The sequence below is a fragment of the Athene noctua genome, chromosome 1 (assembly GCF_965140245.1).
Source record: "Athene noctua chromosome 1, bAthNoc1.hap1.1, whole genome shotgun sequence".
In the NCBI taxonomy this organism is placed as follows: domain Eukaryota; kingdom Metazoa; phylum Chordata; class Aves; order Strigiformes; family Strigidae; genus Athene; species Athene noctua.
Genome location: NC_134037.1, coordinates 116,187,116 through 116,212,335, shown reverse-complemented (window position 1 = coordinate 116,212,335; position 25,220 = coordinate 116,187,116). Strand labels below are relative to the sequence as shown.

The 25,220-nt window shown below is 41.0% G+C and overlaps 1 protein-coding gene across 5 annotated transcripts in view; it reads right to left on the bottom strand.

Annotated features, from left to right (window-relative positions):
* RALGAPA2 (Ral GTPase activating protein catalytic subunit alpha 2) overlaps nt 1-25,220 on the bottom strand; it is a 135,187-nt gene that overhangs the window by 11,027 nt on the left and 98,940 nt on the right. For 4 of the 5 annotated variants that reach the window (XM_074895917.1, XM_074896008.1, XM_074896102.1 and 1 more), the window contains one exon: nt 5,408-5,529. The exons of the other annotated variant lie outside the window; for it this stretch is intronic. In XM_074895917.1, the coding sequence (XP_074752018.1) occupies nt 5,408-5,529 (122 nt within the window). The remainder of the gene's footprint in view (nt 1-5,407; nt 5,530-25,220) is intronic. 5 annotated transcript variants of the gene reach the window in all.

Below are 25,220 nucleotides of genomic sequence, written 5' to 3'. Positions count from 1 at the left end.
GCTGAAAATCAGCCCCAAGAACTACCTGGATTAAACAGAGAGGGGAAGCAGGCCAGGTCCCTGTACCTCCTCCCGAATACTCTTCACAGGGAGGGGATAAAAAACCCCAACAAACACCATGAGTCTTGCCTCCTCTGGTTACTTTTCCCACTCCTCTGCTCACTTTTCCCACTCCTCTGCTCCACCTCCCTAAGCTTTTCTTCTTTGTTAACTCCCTGGACAACCTCTACGATTGCAACACCTGGCACCTATGATTGCACATTTTCCTTCTCACCTACTGAGAACTAAGTTCACACAGACCTTGTAATGAGCTTTGTGCTAAAGGCTTAACTTCCACATTTAAGGGCAATGCCTGTACTGGAAATGGAAGGATTTGGCACAGAGGTTCAAGCCCACGTCAAAGCGCTGCGTGTAGCTCTGCAGCAGCATCCCGGTCCGGCTGGTAACAATTGCCAGATGGTTTCGGCACCGCCTCTTCTTGCAGTGGAAACAGCTGAGCAGTGGGCTCCAAGCTGCCAGGGTAGTCTGGAATTTTCTAAGTCTCAGTTACTAGAAACTAATTTTTCAGTTTCAGGCAACACTGTCACACTCATCAAACCCAACACTTGGCATGTGCTGCATATGCTGTAATATCATGGCACTGCTACTTATTTTCAGATGTGTATTTTTTTAATATTCAGCTCCATCCGACTTCCCTAAAAATATGCAAAAATATTATACAGAACCTGGAGAAGACTTTTATTCCACCTAGTACACAGAACTGACAAAGCATCCTGCAGATTTTCAAGGAAAATGCACAGACAAAGAAGTAAAAAAACCCCAGTAAAACCAAACCAAACCGAATCATTGCTCATTTAGCATTAAAAAGAATATGTCTGTTTAAGACAACAGTTACTCCAGGTTTTGTTTTGTCTCTGTCAAAAATATGTTTTAAAATTACATGGCCATTTGAAATACTCCTTTTGCTTTAAAGTGGGAAAGAAAAAGCTCAGCACCTAGCAAAACGTGTTTTAAAATAAACCAAATCTTGTTTGTTGTACATTCAAGTATTTTCTACAAGAAATTTATGCATGTAAATGTCTGGAGACAAAAGAAAAGCATGTGTCACCTTTTCAACAAAAAGGCTGCAAAATCTCAGTTTTATGTAAATAAGCAGGCACAGCTTCCAAGGCTTTAAAACCAGGGAATGCTGAAAACGTCTATAGTTCCTCAACTCAAGTGTTGCTCCTGGGCAATGCTATAATATTCATTAAAGAATCCATTTATCAACAGATACCACATGTCAGAGTTTTCCAGCAGTTTTCCTGACACTCCACCGAAAATGATGCTTTAAAAAAATTAAAATGGAAAGCAATAATCCGAGATGCTTTTGCCTGCCATTTCATTCCACAATAGCTATTAGCAACTAAAGAAGCAAAGATTTACACTATATCCTTTCTGATAACGTCAAGCATTATGCTTTATTTTCCAAATCATTAGCATGCACAAGAATGACCTCATGGTGAACAGATGCACTTGGATATGGCAGTGATTAGATCAGTCCTCTCAGCAGTCAAGTGTGCCCATTTCAATTAACCCTTTGAAGCACTAACTGCAAGTCTGTGCTGCTGAAAAGCAGGTTTGTAGGTTCTCTTGAAAGTAGAAATCTACCCTTGTAACTATAAAACCCTCACATAGAAATCTTTCTCTGGTGGAAAAGTTCTCTCTTTTCCTTTCTAGAACACCTGACTACTTCCATTTTCTAAGGGTTAACATGATTCTGGCTTCTGATCTTAAATAAAAAGAACCCCAACAAACGCTTTTTAGTCAGCAGAGGTAATTAAAGTTGGAGCACTTCCGTATCTATTTGTGCCCGTTTCATTTTTATGATTTTTTTTTTTTTTTTTTAAAGAACACACAAGTATTTTGTTGAATAACTGTTTTTCTTTTTGGCTGAGGGGGCAAGAACAGAAAAAGACGCAGCTTAAAACCCCATCCTCTAAAATGAGAGAAATCTGCAGAGGGAAAGGATAAGAATAATTCAATAGTGTTGGATTACTAAGGATTTCCTGGGCTGACTCTCATACCCAGCCTAATTAAAATACGGCATGTAATGTACCAGTTTAGCAACAAAGGACTGTATTCTCATCTTTTGTTCCTAATCTGCACATCCCCTAAATGAGTTCAGGGATGTCCATTCTGCCTACCAGGCTGCATTTTCAACATTTAAGATATACAGGGCTATCTATGATGCATCTAGGGAGTTTAAGGCTCTACTTCTGAAAACAGCAAAGGAGGTCAATTGGATGATTTTCGTGCATAAAATGTAGCACCTGCAAGACTATTCGTGACACAGGACACTAAACCAGGGCACACTTCAAGAAACCCACATCCCATCTGAATCTAAGGAAAGCATCCCTAGAGGCAGTATCAAAAAACATAAAAGCATTTAGTTCAAATAAATAGATCATAGTTAATACACCAATAATGTGTGTCATTAACAGCTATGTATTTGATTTATTTAATGATCTCGATTTGCTTTTTATACTGTGTTAACTACTAAAACCAATCTTCTTTTTAATAAAATGTGCACTTACTCATTGACCCCTTCTATTGTGCACATGTATACACAGCAATGGCAGGAGTACAAGTAGGTCGTATTAAGAATAAGATCAGAGGGGAATTAATCTTAAATTTACCTGAAAAGTTTAAGCTAGGCAGGGTTAGTAGTATCAGCTGGCTTGTTACCTGAGAAGGGGAAACACAGACCTGTGTCAGCTCCATACATTTACTGCTCCGTGATTAATTTTTCCTGTTTCAGAATAGAGATACCCCTTCTACACGAGTAAAAATGCCATCCATATTTCTTAAGCATCAGACAACCGATCTTGCAGGCACAGGAAAGGTGAATGTAAGCTTGGAGGAGGTCTAACTGCCTGCGGCACAGGGTGGGGGGGACAGGCTGTGCGCTGGGAAATGCAGAGCTGCCACCGTTTACAGCCTCAGACCATCCTGCTTGCCCCTGGCTGTGCCCATGCCAACAGGGGAACTGCTGGCTCCAGCATAGTTTTTCATCCCTTTCTAATCATTAACAGGGATGAATAGATGGCTGCAAACTTACTCAAATTGCACCCGAGCTGGTTCGTTCTTTATTTCTGTGCGCTGCTGGTACATCTGTAGTACCCTGCCAATCTAACCCACAATAAACACGGCAACGGGCGAGGCTGAGGCAGGTCCGTACCCAGCTCGGCATGAGGCTCCCTGCTCCTGGGATGGGGACTCACCCGAGCAGGCAACAGCAGCCGAGTTGCGAGGTTTACATTCAGCCTCCTTGCTGGCTGCCAGGATAGCGTTTTTGATGACAAACTGCAACAACTGATACAGCTCTGGGTAATATACAACTACATATGCAAGTAAGTCAGTAGGCAGCGTGAGGAGACTCTCTGAAGCAAAGATTTTGACACCAGAAGTCATAACTGGCCTCCAGTTTCTTTGTGAGTGTGAAATAAATTTTGGCATTTGGAAGTTCAAAAATCAGGATCTGACTGTGGCAGGTTTTACTCTTAAAACAAAATAAAATTATGTCATCACAAAACCACATTCAGACACTAATGATTTAACAGTGTTCTGAAAAACTTAAGTTGATATTAAGAAGCATCTTAAATATTTTTGGCATACAAAATATATCACAGGCTTTAGAAAGCATGACTACAGTATTATCAAATGAATCTGTCCTTGCTTGCTGAACTGTATTTGTATACAATAAGATCACTGTGCGCTGTAAGAAGAACATGAAAATGAAATACAATTATGCATAGAGCAAAATATTTAAAATATATCAATGTATCTACATTTTTATTTGCCGATAAGTCAACAGATAAATGATTCAAAGTGCTAACAACACTGGGCATGAAATCTACATTTCTATTGAAACTGATAATTTTTTTGTCTCAGACTTTTGGCAGAGCGTATAAAAGAATTTAATTCACAGCTGTTCTACTTTTTAATGTAGAAAACATTAATCAAAGCTTTAAGTTATAAGCTTTTCTAATGTTGTTTAGTATTCCAGTTCAACAAAGATCAATAGAGGCCATCCCTGTGTTTCTTGACGCCTCTCCAGGAAGCAGAGGCGCGATTATGTAAATAGCACCGGTTCCCCTTTACTTCTGCCAGCTTGCTTATCTCCAAAGCCTTCTGCCTGCTGCTACTGGCGACCAATGCAGGGACATGCATATACCTCTTATCTCCTAACAAAGCTCTGAAAGCTCGAGGATTGGAGCCAGTAACGTTAAACAATGATGCACGGCTGATTTTATTTGTAAGTGATTTATTTTAGTAAATTTAATTTCTGCCTCCAATTTTTTCAGTTTAGATGGAAGATATTTGCTAACAAGTCAGGCTAAAGAGAAATAGAACAGATGTCCTGCAACATTTATACAGGTTTGAAATAATCTGTTAAACAATCCAAAAGAGTTGTGGGCAATAATTAGGAAGTGCCAGTTTCACCCTATGAGTGTAAAAAATGGATTAAGGAATCTTTGTTAAAGAGTCCAACACACTGTGACCATATACTTTTTGGAAGCTGGAAAAACAAATCCTAAGGGTACTAGAAATCTGCATTTCACAGTCAAAGCTTCCTTTCAGGAGACATTTATTTAAACTCAATTAAAACAGCAAAGTAGCAGTTCACATCTTACTGACTGCACGCTAACTTAAAATCTCGATAGGGCACACAAGGAATAAAATCACTGTGTTCAGCATTTCATTTTCATCTTTCAGTAGGGCTGATGAATAATGATCAACATTAATGTGTGTGTATATACATATACACATGGACACATGTATGTATATCCATCCATATATTAAAAGAACCCCAAACAAGTTCCGGGCCAGGGGTTGGAAGGGAGCCTGAAATTTGCTCATCTATATTTAAGGGAAATGTTAGCATACTGCACGCTGCTATGATTTTCTAACCGAACGCAGTTCTTACATTTCTTTTGCATTAATCCCTGACCCTGGTATCTCAGCAGCATAATCCCCATTTAGCATTAGTAGCAACGGCTTCTACTGTGAGGAACTATTTTTCGATAAGTAAGCACCGATTCAGGCATAGCTTTTGAACAACATATTCCCAGCTCAGCAAGAAACCCACACTCCTGAATGAACCAGAGCACATTACTGAGAGAAAGTTCATTAACCTTGCTGGATTCGGGGGTTAACAGGATAGCTGAAGAAAGGAGCAGAGTGAATAGCTGTGATGCAAAACAAATTAAAATGAATGTCATCATTCCTTTTGATATTCATTAGTTGATTCAGGGGAAGAACGGTCGTCTTAAATTTGCAAGCATTTATCTACAAAAAACAGGTGTACATCTGCTGCTCAAGTGCTTCTTAGTGCTAAAGAGAAGAATAACGTGCAGAGACTCACCAGTTCCGCCGAGGGAGTAGCTGGGAGAGGGAGAAAAGACCTGAGCAGCAAAATCCTCAAATGTCATTACTTCTTTATGGTTCTGGATTATTGCTTCGAGATACAGAGCTCTTTCCTCATAACTGCAATGACCAGGTTAAGGAAATGTGTGCGCAGAATTAAATGCTGTTACACAACGTCCAAAACACCAGCACTTCAGATCCACAGCGACACTAACAAGGTTCTGTGTGAGCACGGAAAAGAGGGGACAAAAATTGCCTAGTGCTGCTTAACAGTTCTGAACGCTAGCAACAAGGAATGAACACATTTAATGGCTTGAAATTAAGGGTAGTATCTTTTAGCTTCATGAATGAAAAGCAGTGGCTTAGTAGATCTGACAGATTGCTGAAGTTACCGAGGGCAGAAACAAACCCCCCCAGACTGCAGGCTTTTTAAAACTGAAACCCAACTTTTAACCGACAAGTTGTGGCATTACAGAAAGTTCCTGGTACACAATACTCCTATTACTAAGACCCTGTCAGACTAGAAAAGTTATTAGATTGGAGAAACAAGCTGCAGGACAGGAGAAAAAGCCCCACATATTTATTTGATCACTGTATTCTTAAACGAAATTAACTGTAATAAACACAATTGCTGAAAGTGTGAAGTTTATATTTAAGGCAGGTGCTAGAAGGTGTAATCTTATGTATCCTAAATAAATGATGCACACTGGAAAAATTCACCCCCCAACTTGCATGCATTATAGTCTGCATAATGCAGACAACAAAGCAATCTAAAATCAAGACTATTGCCTTTTAATTAAAACTCGGCAACCTGGAACACACAGCATTCAAATGTGTAATCAAAAACCAGTCACCAATAAAACTTACAAGCGTAACAAGCTGAAGCAACTTTCCAGCTGTCTTAATAGGACCCCTGCTTGCGGCAGCTTTTCACAGCGGAGAAAGCAAATCTTTTCCTTTTGTGTGCAGCTTCTGTTTTCTCAGAAGGTGAATCATACACTTCCAATAACAGGATAACGTCTGAAACAAATCTACAATGGGCTGAAGAACCTCACATATGACTTTATGAATTAACGCTCGCAGGAGCCAGTATGACATCTCATTCTCCGTTTCCTCGTTTAAAACAAAAGTTTTCAGATTCTCATTGTGTTTCTGTTACGGGGAAATGCATTCTAACTCTGTAAGACTGTTGTGTGAGAGCAAAGGCCAATTTAAATTTAGAAATTAGGAGCAGTGAGAATAACACCAGTGACAACACAATGCAGGTGCGGGCATTTAAAATTGAAAAGCATTACTAATTAATATTGAAGTGCCATTTATGACTTTCATTACAAACCCACTCCGGAACAGTATTTAAAAAAAAATATCGGAGTAAAGCGGTGCTTAAAAATAGGACACGATGGTCTAGTGTTCTACCTCCAGGGGAATAAGCAAAGCGCATCTTAATTGTATGCAAGTTCCTATAGACATGCTGGTAAAAGAAAAGAAAGAAAAAAAGAATTTTGCTTTTAAGGCTAGCGGAGAACGATTGATATGTGATAAATCTTCTTATAAACTTCCCGTGGAAGCTTGAAGAAAGAAAATCAATACATAGCATTTCAGAGTTTGCACCTGCTGACAGCATTATTTGCTTAGTTTTCCTCTCTCTTTCCCCTAAGCCCAGGAGAACGCATTCCTGATAGCGCAAGCATTAGCCCGCCTGCGTTTGGGGCTGCCTCCCTATTATGGGCTGAACTCCTGATGACTCTTGTTAATGAATAGGCTGCCAAACTTCCTAGGAGAGGAGGCACACGCCTGGGCCCTATTCTAAAGGGACTGACGGATGCCATTCACTTCTCATTATGAAGATGCTTATTCTGCAGCGCGCTCGGCTGTTGCCAGGGCTGTACGGAGCGCGCGGCCGGGCGAGCGCTGGCCTCGCTAACAGCGGGACGCGGGGGCTGCGTGGCCGTCTGGCCAACAGCCCCTCCGACACGGAGCTGGCACGTGCTGGCGCAGCGGGAACAGACCCAGGCGTGACAAATTACTGAAAGGGCTCGGCGAAACTTGCGGCTGACGACCACCTGAGCCTGCCGACCGGCCATCAGCGCTCGATTCACTGCGCAGCCTTTTAGGCTGCGGTCTGCTTGTGGGCCCGCTTTAAACAAGGCAGGGAGACTATAAAGGCTTTTCATGCTATGCCTAATAATATCCTGCTGTTTAATGAAAGACCTTGCACATCTAACACATAAGCATACAATGCGCAGAACAACTGCTAACACACCAGAAGTTTGTACCGATTTTGCTAAATATTGCACGGAAAAAGAGAGCGAGGAGGTTTGGACTAGGTTAGCTTTACATCTCATAAAATCCTTATTTATGAGATGGAAGATGCCCCTAATCACACAAAAGCCTGGAAAAAAACCACTCAGCCAAACAGCTGGGCAGCTATAGGAGAGGCATCTGAAAAATAACGTACTGAGCAGAGTTTAAGCCAAGGTCCAGAGAGCTGTGTGGATCGATGAGCGGCTATAGAGGCGTATGAGGAAGACTCCAATTCAGTGTCACTCTTGCAGATTAAAAAGCTGAAAGCAGTAGGTGCAGATACCACAGACTCAGTGAGGAAGACCACTGCATAAACCAAGCCTCTTCAGCTCAGCACACTCCTTATGTCTCCCCAGGCTTCCCGAAGCACGACTACCAGGACCACCAGGCAGCACAGCAGCTCCTGCCATACGGGCAGCAAGCAAGGTGCTTCTACTAATTTTCACTTACAGCCTAATCTAAAAATCATTAAGTCACTGCAGGCGAAATAAACTAAACTCTGCCATCTCTATTTTAATACATACACATAGTAGGGAAAACAGTTTGGATTCGTTAAAAAAAAAAAATCAACTGAAGTTTTACCGAAGTTTAGGAATTTTAACAGAGGCATTAGGAACATAATAAACAAGCTGTAAAGAACCCTCTGAAAAATACCTCCAGCCTGTAAATATAGGGCATGAAAGCAGCATGATATCACGAGTACCATTTGATCTCTCACACAAAATCTTTGTTCTGTAGCTTATTCAAGTTGCATTTCTTGTATGCAAACAAAACCACCATTTTGCTACTTAATTGTGTTTATGTCAGAATCTTCTGTAGGCACCACTACATTAGTCATCTGTCAGATACCCTGGAGTCCCAAGTAATGTATTTTGGGGATCTGAGGGAACATAACATGCCCAAAGAATAATAATATGAGATAGATAGGGAGGTGGTGGTGAAGACACAGCATTTCAAGACCTTTTGTACAGAAGCAGTCTGAAACAGTAATTTTCAATTGCAGCCTCAAGAAGCTTCATATTTATCACCATGTAAGAATGCTTTCATCCAGATAATCACTAGCACAATACTTGATCTGTCAAAACTGCAGCCCTTTTAAGTGTGCTGTGCCCTCATCCTTAAGAACCAGTGGTGAGATTTTACTTACACGTTAGAACATTAAGCTTAATCTTTCTAACATGAAATTTGCATTACCTCCCTCCTGTGCGCTTTCAGAATAGCCTGACACAAAGATGCCCACGAATGCTAAGCCTCGTTGCATTATTTAGACCAAGCCAATGTGTGCAGAATGCCATACAGACTACTACTTTTTAAAAAATGCAACACATATATCAGCAAACTCCCATTCCCATCTCACTGCTGTGCTCTGGGACGAGCAGGGCCAGGAGAAAGCTTGAAATGCCTGGCTGGCTTTTCTACAGAAGCCTCAAGGCTAGATTGCTGAAGTGAAGCATGCAAATCATTCTCTGAAGATGGCCTGGCTGCAGAAAGGATGGGTTATGATCTTGAACCCTACCCTGGTGAAGAAGCTGGACAGCTGGCTTCCCTGATTAACTAAGCCCCCATTTATCTGGAGGTTTTCGGCGTCCCCTGAGATCTTCAGATAAATGGAGTTATACTAGACATTCAAAAAGAGCTGATCAAAAGCAGCCTCTTTTAATATGTATGGCAATTTGACCCACCTCTTCGATGACTGCATTATTTTACATTTCGTTTCTATCAAGGCAAAACTCCAGAGCAAAATGTCTTCATTTATTTCATATATTAAATGATGTAGAGAGCCATGACAAAGTGTGAATTACTGACCATGAATATATATAACTGTGGGAGAGCAGGAATTTGGCTCAAATTTGAATACAGCAATCAAATCTCAGTACTTGAATATTGTGAGTTTTATAACTGTTATATCAGTTTATAAATGATTTTAATAGTTCAACCCTACAGTCCAAGCTCTTTGAAAAAAAACCCAAAAAGCTAAGATTAACTATTTGCAATAAACCGTATCATCTTACTGCAATCAGTAGGGTGATTTCTGAAGTTCTGTGGTGAAACATATGCAGGACTTCCTTCTCCATGAAGAATCCAAAAGGTAGAATTTTTTTGAAAATTCACCAGAGGCACAGATACCAGCCAGGCCACAGCTCCGACCTATAAGCATCACTTCCACATTTAACATCTACAACACAGAGCCCGTTTCAGACACACGGTATAAAATGGAAGGGTTTTCAAAGTCTTTACAAGTCCTCATCAACTGAGCCATCTGGGGGTCAGATCTGTCCAATGTTTCCCCCTCTGCACAAACAATGTTAAACCATAAACTTGTTTAGAAACAGGGGGAATATAGAAGACAATTATTCAAACAGATCCTGAAAATTTAGAACTTCTGCTTCTTAACCATAACTCTGTTCTGACCTCAAGCAAATATATCAGCTATCCATCACCACTGAGGCTAATTGCCATCAATCCCTTCCCCACGCTATTTTCAGAAAAAAAAAAATAAAATTGGCAACATTTATATACTTTCACCAAGATATAGAGACAACTGTGTATTTTGTTGACCCAGCACTCTTTTCATGCAAATAAAAGACAAAAGATATTTGTGGGTTTAGAACAGGCAAAGAGAGAATTGACTGGCTACTCTCCACAGCTCATTGTTGGTAACGTGCCAATGCCGAGGGGCTCTAGTCCCAGGACTGGAACCCAACCGCTCGGGTCCATGGAGAGCACACACTGAAACGACTGTTCCTCCAGCTCCAGAGGGACTGCCAAGGAAGTTAATGCGGACTACTGGCATGAACCTATTGCAATTCCCATCTGTGATGTGAATCCCACCCTGAGGAGGGCTTTCAGGGCATGTGGCCAAGGAAAAAGCTGTAAGTATAGAGGTAGACAGCTCTTTCCAGCCCATCGGACATCAAGGCTGTCTACATGTCTACATGCCAATTCCTTCTTCCGCTCAACTAGGGAGGCTTGAAGGATAAAATCTTTGAACTTATTGTTCAAGACAAGAAAGCATGTTTCCCAAATCCATGCTAGAGCTTTCCAGCCTCACTGGTGCTTAAATAGGTGATCACACAGGTAGTGTGTGGATAAGAGAAGGAAAAAACCTCCTTTTGCCAATAGCTGATTCCTTGGGCAGGCCTGACAGACTCTAAGGCAGAGGAAATACAGGTCTGTGGTAAACTTTTATTTTATTGATTGCCCTTTCAAGATTTCAGTACCAAAGAACTACTAGTAAGTCACTTCTGACCATTACCATATTTCAGTATCCTTCTGATTTGTATCATAAGAACCAAAGATGGTTCCAGAAAAAGTGTTTGCTCCTGACACCATGATAGCAGTTTTGAAAACAAACAAGAACATAAATGTTTGGGACTTACCGAAGTAGAATAAAGCAGAGACCATAAAATTGAGGTTAACATAAATGTATTGGTAGATGACTTTTACACACTGTCTTCCTTAAGCTCTGAACAGGACAGAGTTACCGTGCTTTTAAAACTGTTGTGATAGGCAATTTCAGTGTGAAACCCAATATGCTTGATTGGGCTTGCCATCATTTATGGTCTAGTGACCGTCACTACTGCATAAATTTAACTGAAAACTTTTGGGGGAATTTTAGTAACATATTATCCTTCACTGAACAGGTGCAATTAAAATATACCTGTCAACAACTGCAGATTTATGTGCTTTTTTTAAAGCAAAGCATCTGAGATTAAAACTTTTCAGTGATGCATGCCTTAAATTGTTCAATGTAACATGCAAGACATGTATTAGATGAGGCTGACACGGTATAACTGTCCAACTCAAACCAACGGTTTTGTGTGAGAGGGGAGTGAGATTGGCTCCCCTGCCCCATGGCCAGCCCCCGAGAAGGCCATCTGTCTGCAGTGCAGCCAGGGGAGCAGGGCTCCATGCTCTCCCTTGGCGGAGCGGGGCCAGCTAGTGCCAGGGCTGCTGTTCCTCCTCGCTATCCAGAATGGGCAGATGCTCCTCTGCTGCCAAAACCAAGAGCTCATCCTCCCTGCAGCATAATTTCCTTCTGCACCCTTCAGCGCAGAACTGCACAGACAGGGAGCCCTCTTCTACTACTATGGTGGGGGGACTCGAAGGGGGATGGCCAGTCACAGGGGATGGCCAGAGCCCTGAACACTCTGGTGTACAAGAGACAGGACTCTCACTGAAACTGACAGGTATGGTGAGGTTTTCAAATGGCTTTTTTGTTTGTGGAGTGTTTGCCCAGTGCCTTGGCACCGTGCCTGGAGCTCTGCCACCTTCCTCCCCCCAAGCAGGGCCTGGGTCTTTGCAGAGGATTACAAAAGAACCTCAGTCCCAACTGATGGAGATGGGGCTTCAGATACTGCCATAACAGCATAAAAAATAACCTGTAATTGCTTCAAGTAACATGGCAGACTGCTGCAGCATTTTCCAACATGCAGTGCATTTGTTTCCCCACAGACAGTCATCATTAATTGCTTTAAAGAGGAAAACAAAACAACAAAACCACGTTTCACATGGTTTCAAACCATCTCTACGGAAATCAAGTAACTTAACAGCAAAATCATACTGAAGGCGCCCTGAGGCAAAAAGCTCCGGCTCATGCTCTTCTGTGCGGAGCCCTGCTCTGGTGCTCCAGCGCTCTTGGCTCCCATTGCTTGTTAGGTAGCACGTTGCCCAAGGTGTGCTGCAAACCACCAGCCTGGCAGAAGCACTTGCCTGCCGCTCTGGGATATCAAGAATATGTGGCACATTAGTCATGCCAAGTGCTTCAGGGAAGAATTTTGCATTTATTATGAATAAAGCTGAAAACAAGCTTTCATCTTAATTTACTACTCCTCCTCCTTGTGGGAAGCCCCTGGGAACAGATACACTGTACCATTACAGACCGATCATTTCATAGTAGGAGTGAGGGAACAATAGGTTACTTTCCTGATATAATACAATTCTGTACTTTAACGGCACTCATGTTTATCCCTATCTGAAGCTTTTTTTATTGTAACATTGAGTACTTGTGACTATCTCCTATCAGGTATTTCTGTTTGTACAGATATCTGCTCTGCTGAAAAAAAGAAGTTAGAAATGCACTTCATGTCCTTTATTAGCTGTGTTGTCATTGAGATCGTTCCTAACACAGCAGAAACGAAACACTACAGTGGTGCACAAACCAGTGACAAAACTACCAAACATATGTGCCTAGAAAAATGGCGTTGTACATTTTGCATTGTACAGTCAGCCCTCTGCATATCCAAGGTCCATTTAGCAGCTGTACTTCATGCTTCATCATGCTGATAAGGCTTTGATTAAGATATTTCAATTGATTAAAATGATGACATAATTGCCTATTATCAGTTGGTGTAGCAGAAAACCTATCTGAAAACATTTTGCAAGGCACACAAAGATTTAACCACCAAGAAGCTGTTTCTGAAAGAGTTCTGTGTTGCAAGAACTATCATGACCTCAGTTGTAAAAGTTTTTGGCCAGCAAATTAGCGGGGCATGATTCCCCCAGTATGTATTTTCCCTAGAAGTATCCATATAGCTCCCTATCCAAACCTGAGAGCTACCCTAAAGGGACAGAAGCTGCTGAGGTCTAATTGAAAGTCACCTTCCCAGTGCCCCAGAGCACAGACATATAGATGTCCTCTCTCCTGAGAGTGGTAGGGCGAGTTATCTTCTGGCTGTCTCCTCCAGCAAAGTACTTGTTCACCCAGGAAATGAACCTGGAGACTGCAAAATTAAAGATGGGTGGGAGAGGCCAACAGAGAGGAGGGTCAAGAAGATCTGCTGGTCTCCCTGGGGCAGCACAGGCTGCAGGAAGAGATGGACCATCACAAGAACCTCATTAAGAGCAGAGCCTTGCCACATCTTGCCTATGCGCTGAATGGGGGCTTATGAAAGGGAGCTGCTGTCACGCAGAGCCTTCGCCGTACAGGTCTGAAAGGAAAGCTGCCCTGTGACTGCAGAAGACAAATCCCTAGGTCATATTTTCAGAGAGATCATTATAACACCGTAGCTGTCCCATTTTATCAGTGCATGTACAGCTGCCGATGCTCATGTTCTGCAATTATCTGGCTTGTTCCACAAACGGGGTGATCATCAAGGGATAAATAACTGGAGGAAAGGTCACATGTTACCGAGCAATGCTTCCCCCGTGCTTTGTCGCTGTCTTAATTTTATTCAAACACTAACAAAATGCACCTATTTCAGTAATTCCACTAATGAGCTGTTACTTTTGGACATCTTAGAAAAAGGGCAAAGGTACAAAGGTTCAATTATTTGTCATTTACTTATGCCTTCCAGTTCCTTCAAATTGGCTGCTTGAACACACAGGGATAATATATTATCCCTGGTCTACTATTGTTAGCCACATACCAGCAATACTATTCCCTTTTACTTTTATTATCCTCTTTGTTACAGCATATGTGTTACAGGGAACCAGAGGCTTCTTTTGAAAGCTTGAGTATTTTTCTGCTAAAACAGTATTCTAATAATTTTTGTTTGTGAACAGCAGCATTAGGATTTTCAGAACCATTAAAAGTCACCCACACCACCCTTTCAGAGGGATGGTAAAACTCCTGACAGCTTTTATCAGGCAAATCTTGAGAACTTTTGAAAACCTCAACCCCGTAATAACAGCAATAAAACCCAACTAATACAAAGCCAGATGCAAGACTGCGAATCGATGTCCTTCACCAACGCGCAATCACTTCAGAGGTACCACTCAAGTGGTTGCAGAAACAACAGCTTATGAAGAAACATGCTGTACTGCATTAAAAGCCTCCCCAAAACTTCGTGGAGAAAAAAAAAACCCAGGCCTGTTTGCATTGGGCGGTCGGCTTTTGTAATTCTTGTTCTTCAGAGAAAAACGTGACCGAGTAACTGAACCCTGAAGAGAAGAGCTGTTTAGGAGACGGCAGCTTGGAGCTACAAACCCCAAAGCCACAAACCATTGCTAGTGAGGTTTATACATATAATGTGGGGGCTCTCTTGGAGCCTGCAGATTGCACCATACAAGTCAGGTTAAGGAGAAAATTGTTAACTCACTAATTTTTGCAGCATCTGTGGACCGAATATTTAATTAAAGTCAGACCTGGTGTGTGCTATCGCACAATATAGCTTATCTGAATGTGCAACATAAAGACATTGTCCACCAGTGTTTGTGATTAATTCACCACTTACAGATGGTCAAGCCACATGGGTATTATTCACCGTATTTCAAGTGCGAGACCCTCACTGGTAGGTTGGATGACCTAATGGAAACTAAAGGACCAGAGCATGCTAAGTAAGAAACAAAGATGCTATATCCACACAAATAAATTAAATATGCTGAGGAATGTTCTGGCACTTCACCTACTTTGTATGGAGTACCTTGCATCTATGCTATTAATTTTCTTTAGTTTCCAAAGCAGGATAGCTATGTCCAAACATTTCACACTTACAACAGAAAACCATACAGATGGGGAGTATTATTATCTTCATTTTACAGAGGACGTAGGTACAGACACTGAAAAATGTATTTAGAAGTTACACAGGATGATTTTATGGTTAAGGAACTAGACAATAACTTGGGTCTCAATATTGTTTTCCTTAACAGATTTTCTATCTCGTTTAATTATTTTTAAAAAATGTAAACAATACATTTTAAAAACACTTCTGCTAACTGATATGTTAGAAATATAAAAGTGACTATAATTAGGATTGTTTTTATGAAGAGGAATTCTGTAGTTTTAAAATCTTAAGTAGAACTCATTTTATTTTTTCAAAGCTAGAAATTCTCTCTCCCCCAAGATAAAGCATCCATTTTCAGTAGCAGACTGCAAAATATCCAAACCTTTGGTTAGCCTTCGACTTCTGCACCTTTAGCTTTGGGCCATATATATTTATTAACTGAGGAATCAAGTTCAGGGGAGAAGCAGAAACAGTTTTTCTGGTAGCTTATTGTTTGCACTTGACAGCTGTTGGAAACTGCTTACATGTTGGAAATATTAATAGTCTTGATGGAGATAAGTGAGGCAGGCAGGCAGGAATTACAAGAGCTGTTTATCACATGGCTCTCCTATATGGCTGCAACTTCCTCTGGACAAGTCAGATAATACGATTTGGTCCTAAAACACACGCAGCAGATAGTGGAATGCTTACTGGGAGCCGTAACCAGAAAATAAAGGCAGCTGCATGGTTAAGTAAGTGAAAGCCTTGCACCTTCTCATCGAATGCCGGGATGTTCCTGCAGGTTTATGCAGCCACAGCAATTACTTTCTGAGTCTACACAGGAGGGAAGGAGAATCTTTTCTTTTTCTTATGGACCTTGTTTCAGTGAGTTATGCCTCTGTACCTCATGATTAGATTGCTGTAACGTTCTATATGTGTACCTTTACCCTCAGGGCACTAAAAAATCAAGCTGATCAGAATGCAGCTGCCTGCTTATTAGGGAAGAACCCATATTAGGAGCACAGCACAGCACTTGGACAGGATTCACATTGCCTCCCTGTGATAAAATTCCCAGTGGAGCTCAGAGGGATCCTGCAAACCTCCAAGTCCTGAGGTGGTGGAGCCTGGACAGCTGGGGGACCTCCTCACAGGGATGCTCTGCAGCGATCACAGCCGGTGCTGACCACAGCCCGGGCTGCAATCCTCTTGCCATAAACGCAGATGACGTGCTAGCAGGGGAGATATTTCACCAGCTAGACCAGATCTTCCTATCTTCTTGCTCAGACTTTCATGAAAGGGACAGACTTGCCTGCAAAGTCTGTGAGTTTATTTTATCAAGGATATCAGTTGACGACAAACTGCTGTTGGTCGTGACTTATATCTTAAAATTTTATAATAAAAAAATTATAGCCCATGACAGCATAAGAAAGAGGCTTATAAAAGTTATCAAAAATGTGCTCTTATACACATAAATATATACATACAGACTTAGAGGCACATGTGCCTCTATTTAAACACTCAAGTATATTTAAACTTATCAGTATATTTTAACATTACTACACTTAACTGCCATCACATTCTCCAAACGCAAGCATATTCACCTAAAGTCAGAAATGTCACCAAACTGGTACACTGCCTCTTAAAAAATTCAAATACCACATCAGCTCTGCTCCTCAGCCCACTCTGTTATACAGTGCACCTTAAGAAAGGGTACAGGTCACTGCATTTCCTCAGAGTCCGTATTTTCAAGCTCCATCACAGCCATATCAAAGTGAATATACAGTTAAGAATCTGAGAGGATAATGTCATACTCAAAACCAATCAGAAACTGAATACACCAGCCATAACCTAAGTCATTCTCAGCTTTGAAAATTAAACAACTAGAGACAGGGGAAGAGGGAGATAATGACAGATTCATAATTCAAAATTCTTCAGAACTGTTCATCCGCCTTACAAGACAGGTAACTAAGTTGCAAGGTAATTTTGCTACAGCAAATCAGAAGTCAACTTTTGTCAAAACATTACATTTAAATGATAAGAGAAAGCAAGCAGGAATTATCAAAACACTTCCCTGCACGATCACTTCAGAAATCTGGATGCTTTGGAAGCTGCAAAAAGGGATAATTACTTAAAGACAACAAGCAGTGCAAAGGCAGGAAAACACTTGCAAAATAGCTGATAAAACTGAAGAGAGGAATCTGGTTCACCTAGCTATGCACCAGTGCATCACTTGAGGTTGAGCACACCAAGCCTTATGGGCAGCCAGGTGGCAGAGGGGGTCCCTGCGGGTGGGGGGTGCTTGAGGACAGCACTGTGCCACCCCACCATGCTCACCCCCACCAGACCATGCAAAACTAGAGGATGTCTTCAAGCAACCTTGATCCAAAGCACCTTTTGAAAGCACAGGCCCTTTCCCCGTTAATTGGTTGGCCTTTTCTCTCAAGCAGCATTGAAACCGCCTTACCTGTGAAACACCTGCGCTACTGACTGCAGTTTTGTGAAACTGCAACATTCCTTGCAATGAAACCAACGCACACCTGGGCGTGATTAACATATAACACACTCTTGCCACAACACTCTAAGTTGCTTACTAATTTACTGGATAACTAAACATACAGCTCTACAGAACAGGGAGATGAGATGATAATAGTTACCTAAAAGAAAAAGAACCAAAAAAACCACCCCAATCTGTGTTACAACAGGGAAGAGTCCACACTTAATTGTGTATTTGCCTAAATAAAACTTTCAGGGGCGGGGAGGATGGGCTGGCAGTTGCAGACTCATAAATCAGGTGAGATTATATTCATCTACAAATTTGTTTGTAAAAGTCCACATTTGAAGTTTCTGAGCAAGATGCTACAAATGTTATTTAAATGGTGCATATGCACCAAGGACAAGTCAGGAGACTGTTGTTATCTGCATGAACTCAAGGAAGTGCCACTCTTGATTTTAAATAAATTGAAAGAAAAATTGTAATTAAGTTAGTTTTGAATAATTTTTTTGCCCTACAATAAGAGTAGCAAGCTGACCTCCATCATGCACACATCTTGTTGATGGGACAATCTATGCCTTAAATGAAGGAGTGCTGTAAGCCTGATGAGAGGTAATGAAAAAACTACTCCATTGTTTTTAAGAATATAATACTCAGTGTATCACTTGCACAAATACATTTGATTTCTCGATATTCAATAGTGATGTTTCCAGCTCTTCAAATGTTTTCCAAATGTAAATTCTTGGAAAGCTTAATTTCTCTGAAAAGACAAGATTTTACAAACTGTGAAGCAGTTACAGATGTTTACAAATATTTATTACTGATTTTTGAAAGAGGGTATCCCATAAGGATCTTAACACATAAGTCTAGAAAAAAAAATGGAAATACCTTTAATCATGTGCCCCCCACTCTCCCAAACAAGGTGACACTGATTTCTAGGAGCACATACTGTTCCACGGCCAAAGGGCTTTGTCTGCGCACGGGACTGGCCACATTGAGTTGTTGAATACTAGCACACAGACATACGGCATTCCCAGAATTTACCGGTATGGGATTTCACCTCCAGTCTCACACATATGATACAAAGGTCACATTTGTGCCTTGGACTAGCAATCTCTACTTCAAATTCACACTCTTTGGTTACGGGAAAGTATTCTCAGATGAATTTATAATAATATTTTTTTACCTACTAAAGGTTAATAAACCATCACTGTCAGTTTGATAAGAGTGTAAGGATCAGGCAGCTACAACCAGAACAAAATATAATTACACAAAATAATTTTGCCCCTTCTAGTTTATTACAGATCTTGTCTAAATGGCTCAGTTTCAGGTCTATTATACTTGATAATTTACATTCATTAAAATCAGGGATAGGTAACCGTAGGGCTTATTATCACATCCATTACAACTGACACCATTTGCAAGATGCTCAACACTAAATGTACTTGTTGCTGCAGTGATACAGGCTGGAAAATTGCTCTACATTCGAGGACAGGAAGAAGAACAAATTAGAAAAAGACCACCAAGAGGGGATGTCACAGCTTTAAATTGAAAGAAGAAAAAAACAGATGGGGAGGTTTGAAATTATAATCTGACATATTCATAACTGTTGCAGATATTCCAAAGCAGTGAGACCTGGGGACTGAGCAAGGGATCTCCCGGGCATGGGTCTCTGCGTAACAGACAGAATGCATCGAAAACGCCTCTTCCCAGGTCCTGTGAACCATGAGGCCGCAAGAGCTTTGTGGGGGCTTCATTTCAGATCACTACTGCCGCGTTGCCCCCTCGTCGCTCCGTACGAGCCCCCGTCACTCCCGCTCTACCTGAGCTCTGCGGGGAGCCCCGGTGCAGGGTCCCTGGCTGGCAGCCATCCCTGCTCCTCGCCGCAGCCGCCCAGCGCAATCATGCTGTCTATTCCTCTGCAACAATCAGGCAGGCGCAGCACAACACCTGGTCCTCCGGTCCCGGGCCCTCCTTGGCAGCTGACTGTGAAATCTCCCTGCCAGGTGGTTGCACTTCAATTACATTAGCTAGGCATTGTAGGGTTAACACGTATCCAGAGGAAATCTTTTATTCATATAACACAGTATGCCTTTTGTTGATCTTTGAATAATGTTGCTTAAAATCCATTAAATTAAAATACTCTTTCAAGCACACAGCCTGCAACAGGTACAGCAGTACATACGCACCACTGTCTGCTCACGCAGCATTGTCACGGGCACACAGCCATTTCAGGAAAATTTGATCCCCAAAACCAGATGATTAAGTCAGCATTTAAAATAACATTTTTCTCCCTGGAAGTGACCTCTCAGTAGGGGGAATGGATTCCCCTTTCATTGCATAGCTCAGCCAGTGTGCATGCTGTGATGCCTCCCCGTTTCCCCAAAGGAGTAAATTAAAATTCTGGTGCATGTTTATGAAATCTGCTTTTTTTACTTATGAAGTGGGGGTGGGGGGTGAGTGGGGAGGGGAGAAAGCAAAACTGAAAATGTAAGAGATTCCTGCACAAAAAGGCAAGTTAATGCAATATTTTCACTGCTGTTAACTTCTAAATGCTCTACTGTTTCTAAAAAAAATTTCCCCATAGGTTTTAAGTAACTCAGGTTGGCCATAGAGTCTTATCGTCAATTTAATTAAGGGGCAAGAGGTGAGTTAATGACTGAGTTGTATGATACACTATTTAAACAACCAAGTTCTAAATTCAAGCACAAGAGAAATTATCACAAAAATGAAGAGAGAGCACTAGGAAGGATGCCGAGGGGCTGTCTGGCTGGCCACGTAGCCGTAGTTGACAGTCGCTGTTTTAATGCCCAGGACTAGTCACTTTTGAACTAGCTTTAAAAGAAAAGTCAGAACAAGACACAATCAGAAAACAGATTATTGTACACAGGTAACATAAGGCACAGAGGAACAAGAACAGAAGTGCTGAAAACCGCCCCAAGACAGCTGAAAACTGTTTCTGCATATAGGAAGAAATTAAATTACAGAAACAAAGTGTAGGGCTTTGAAAAACCAGCAAGAATGTCAGAAGGAACAGATGAAGTATGAAGTGCCACTGGAGGCCTTTCGAGATCAGGGAGTTTAGTCTGTGTTTTCATATTAAAGGCTATTAAAGGATACTGCAGCACTAGAGACAGGCTAGAGTTGGGTCACGGAAGCTGCGCATCACCAGGGAAAAAGGTGGAATGACCTTCCCCGTGGTGAAGACCCCCCAGGTCCCAGAAGACTGGGGTTATACAAATACAGCAAGGAAAGCATTCATGAGCAATTCTACTGCACAAGCAACAGGGCATTGGCAAAGCCTTTACACTCCAGCCCATCACCCAGGTGTCCGTGTTATGGAGTACACACTTTCACCGCGATGAGATTATGGCTGATTCACAGAATGGCAGCACTTTGTTAAAATGGAAAATTAATCCGATTTGAGAAAGCAAATGAGTGAGCTAGTGCTGCCATAGAGAAAGCTATGATGCAGAGTGGAAATCCGACATGAGAGTCAGAAGTAACTTCTGCTCATGCTCCTTGTGAGCCAACACCAGGCAGCAGAGGTGGGGGACAACGTTTGACAACTGTGCAGCTCTGGTGCCTTTCTTCAAGGCTAGCAAAAAAACCTGCATAAGAGCCCCCAGTGAAAGAGCAGAGCTGTTCTGCTCTGCACAGCCCTTTCCATCTGCTTCCTGACACATCTTAATCTCCAGACAGCACATAAACGTGCTTTTGTGCACTGCATTGAAGATGGCCACAATCACCGAATGGGCTGACCCTTCCCTGGCATGTGCCTTGAAGCACCATCTCCAGCTTTACAGATTGGAAGAAGGATCCTAACAAGATGTGTGTGCCAAGGAGCTAAATACCTGGTGCATGAGCCTCTGTGGGATGCCCGGGAGTCAGGCTGTTCAACCACTTTCAGGACACAGGAAGTTTTCTTCTTGTTCTTGCTTTCCACTGAAATGCATCATCTCCTTGGTGTTAATGCTATTTCTCGAAGACAGTGCCCTTTAAGCTAAATTTCTGATGTTCTCTGAAGTCTTTAACTGCTGAATCATTTCAGATATAAGAGGAAATCATGGGGATCTCAAAGAGAAAGGGGGAGATCAGAAGATGAATTTTCAATAAATCATCCAAGTTGGTGGAAGCAAACAGGGGATGAGACTATATAGGGACAGCGACCTAGGGAAGAAGCTACACAGCAGTAATGCTGCGTGCTGCTGCCATTGTACCTCACTAGAAAAATATTTCAAGTGCAGGCTTCTGTAAGATTTTCCTTTATTCAAGTTTTCTTCAAGAAAAAATTTCGTAAGTCTTAAGTTTGTGTTAAGTCTTAGGTTTATCAATGAAAGACCTGTCCATCTATAATCTTTCTGAACTAGCATCTATTGTTAATTTTTAATTAAATTAAGAAATGATATGAGAAAGCTTTGTTTAATTTGCAACTTACTGTTTTTATAATTATAGCTGTTTGAAAGCTCTAGTTTTCTACTGCTTCAGAAACATAATAGGCAAATTTTCTGTATTCTGAACAGAAAGCTGTTCAAGCATACTAGACGACACTTCCCTATAATATCCATCACCGGAGGCTAGTTTACAGTTATTTAACTCTCAAAACTGGACCACCAAATTTCACCCCTTTTAAAAAGGAAGCTTTTTTAATCACTCAATTGGCAACTATTCTGTCTTCTACAGAACATAATCAACACTGAAATAATTTCTGTGCAGTTACACACTAACACCTTCCACATTTATCTTCACAAGGAATTCAGTAAACTATTTCTTCACAGTCAATAACAAAAAGAGAATCGGTGTCTTTGGCAGAAGTAAGAGTAGCTATAAACAGACCTTCTTTATGCAAATTTGTTACTACGACTGTGTCATGACCTACATCAGTCCCCTGCTACGTGAGCTGCGAGTTGGTCCTGTGAGCAGCCTGCAAAATTTCATCCATTTGCTGGAAAATATCCACTGCAACACAAGATGAGGCCATCCAAATAATTTCACTTGCTAATTAATTTTGGAAATACATTATAGCCTTGTCTTCAAGAGTGATTTTAACAGACTACAGTGCTTATTGCACCACCAAGCTTTATTTCTATTTTAAAACCAAATTATATGACTTGGTGTAACAGCAGTAACATTGACACACGTTAAGTGGATTATTTAAAATGAAATATTTGGCTTTTTTTGTAACATGTATTTTCAATAAATGCCTTGACTTAGCTGTGGCATTCATCTGTGTAGGCACACTGTTATCTGATCCTAGTGTATAATGCCATTAATATTATTGCATATTTATATTATGCTACCTTGAACAACATTGGGCTACCAGGGTATTAGAATCTGCCTATATGAAGCAGATACTGTTCTGCAGCTCAAAACAATGACCAGCACTTCTGAATGAAAAGAGAGAAAGTGAACATTAGCACATCAAAGGCCCCTTTCTGAAAGAAGAAAAATTGCATGATGCACACTTTAATCTTTCTGACAATCTATGCATGGATTGAACTCAATTCTATTTTTCACACAAATGTGAATGCTTCATACAAGGACATCTTTACTAACAGCAAAAAGAACAGAGAAAAGATGTGCTAGTGCAGTCTTTGAACTTTTAAAATATGGATTAACATGCAATAATATTTAACAACTGATAGAATTATCCTTCTTATCTCCCTTAATAAAGCCAAATAACATAAAACACCTTTTACAGGCAACATACAGAAAAACTGTTATAAATACTTCAACCCTAAAATAAAAAAAAGCAATTTAAGAAATTAGTAGTAAACCATATATGGGCAGTATTAAGATCTTCATGTAAATGTCTATTATTTAAAATCAGTTACCCATTATAGAACAGCCATAAGTGTAATTCACTTAATTAACACTTCTATTTAGCTAACTAAGGGTGGAATGTGACCTGTGATTACAGATTTAAAAGAAAACATTGCTAAAATATATATACAACATATATTACACTAATCATGCTCATCCTGCTGTAGTAAACACAGAGATTTCTGCATGTAGGTCTTCTCGAATTGCGGAAGACTTGTGTCAGTCAGCCCAGAGAAGCAAACACTTAGTAGCTTCTCTGTTTGATCTAGACAGCTCTCTGCTCAGCAAAGTGTAAAGAGAAGCACTTCTAGAAAGTAAGAGCACATGCCAACAACACTAGCAAACTATGCAAGAACACCTCTGCAATACAGTTCCTCTCTGTACCCTCTCCATCAAATCATTACTTCTTGCAGCATAACACCACAGACAGGATGACTTTGACTACCCCTTTTCCACTTAGGCAAAATTTACTTTTATTCTGTTCCTTTAAAGAAGCAGCTAAAAGGAGAGTACAGCTAATCAGAACTCTTTAAGTGCATTTCTGCAGCAGATACACACCTAGAAGACGGTATAGCAGCTTTGGAGGATTGCTGCAAGATAGTTACTCATGGTCACTCATCTAAATGGACCTGCACCTGGCTGCAGAGGAACAAGAAGGAAAGGGAAAATGAGTGAAAGGCAAGATGTTTCTCCTCTCATTTCTTCATCAGGATGCTCTGTTTGCTGCTAAAATTTCACCAAGACTGTCTGTACTTTTTTTTTTCTGCTGACAACGTGTTAAACCGTTGCATCCAAATGCTTGCGGAGAGCAGAAAAGGAACTGCACTGAAACAACATCCCAGAATTTTCTTCATGTAAACAGAACTGCATCCTCGTAACTATCAGCTTGTAAAGGAATAGCTTGATTTTATAAACAAGTCTTAATAAATGCACATGCTGAACGGATTTGTTCCTAAAAAAAGCCCAATTCATTTGGTTATGTAACTCAATCACAGCCAGTGGAGTGACATCTCAGAAGAACTTAAATAAGATCGCTGTCTTTGACTTGCAGATCATCACTAGTGGAGAAAGTGGAGGCACCAAAGCTGAGCCTCACACCTGATACTTTGCACAGACTGGTACATTCCCAAACAAAACACACGCACTTCCCAAAAAAACCTTGAGAAAATCACATTTTTCTTGCAGATGTGTCAGCCACCTGAAAGCTAAACTACTTCAGTTACAAAAAGGAGCAGTGGACCACAGTTAGATTCGCCTAAATGGACTGTTAAAAGTGTGGGGTCAGCGGTGAGAGGATGGGTTAGCGTATGAAAAAATTGGAAAAAAAAAAACCAAACAAAACCACCATTTTGGAAGTACCTCTTTCAGGGCAATAAAAACACTCAACATTTATGTTAGAATTGGTCCAAAAGAGGACAATGGCATGAGGAAAACCCATGACAAAAGATTAACATGGCTGAGAACCGTCACAACAGAAAAATTTGCCAGTGCTTCACCTTAGACACCCCCGATGCCACAGAACAGCACACTGAAGGAAGGTACAACAAAAACCGAGGGCTCTTTACATTCATTTTGCAAATAACATCTGAAATTTACAAGGCAAGCAATATGGTAAACTTTCCTAAACATGGTGGGTTCAGCCCCATACCCAAGACTTTTATTTTACTTCATATTTTGCTTTTCCAGGATACAGCCTTACTCAAAGAACTGGCTAAAATGCATACTGGGGGAGGGAAGAATGACTGGACCAGACAGATGGTCTGCCTTTG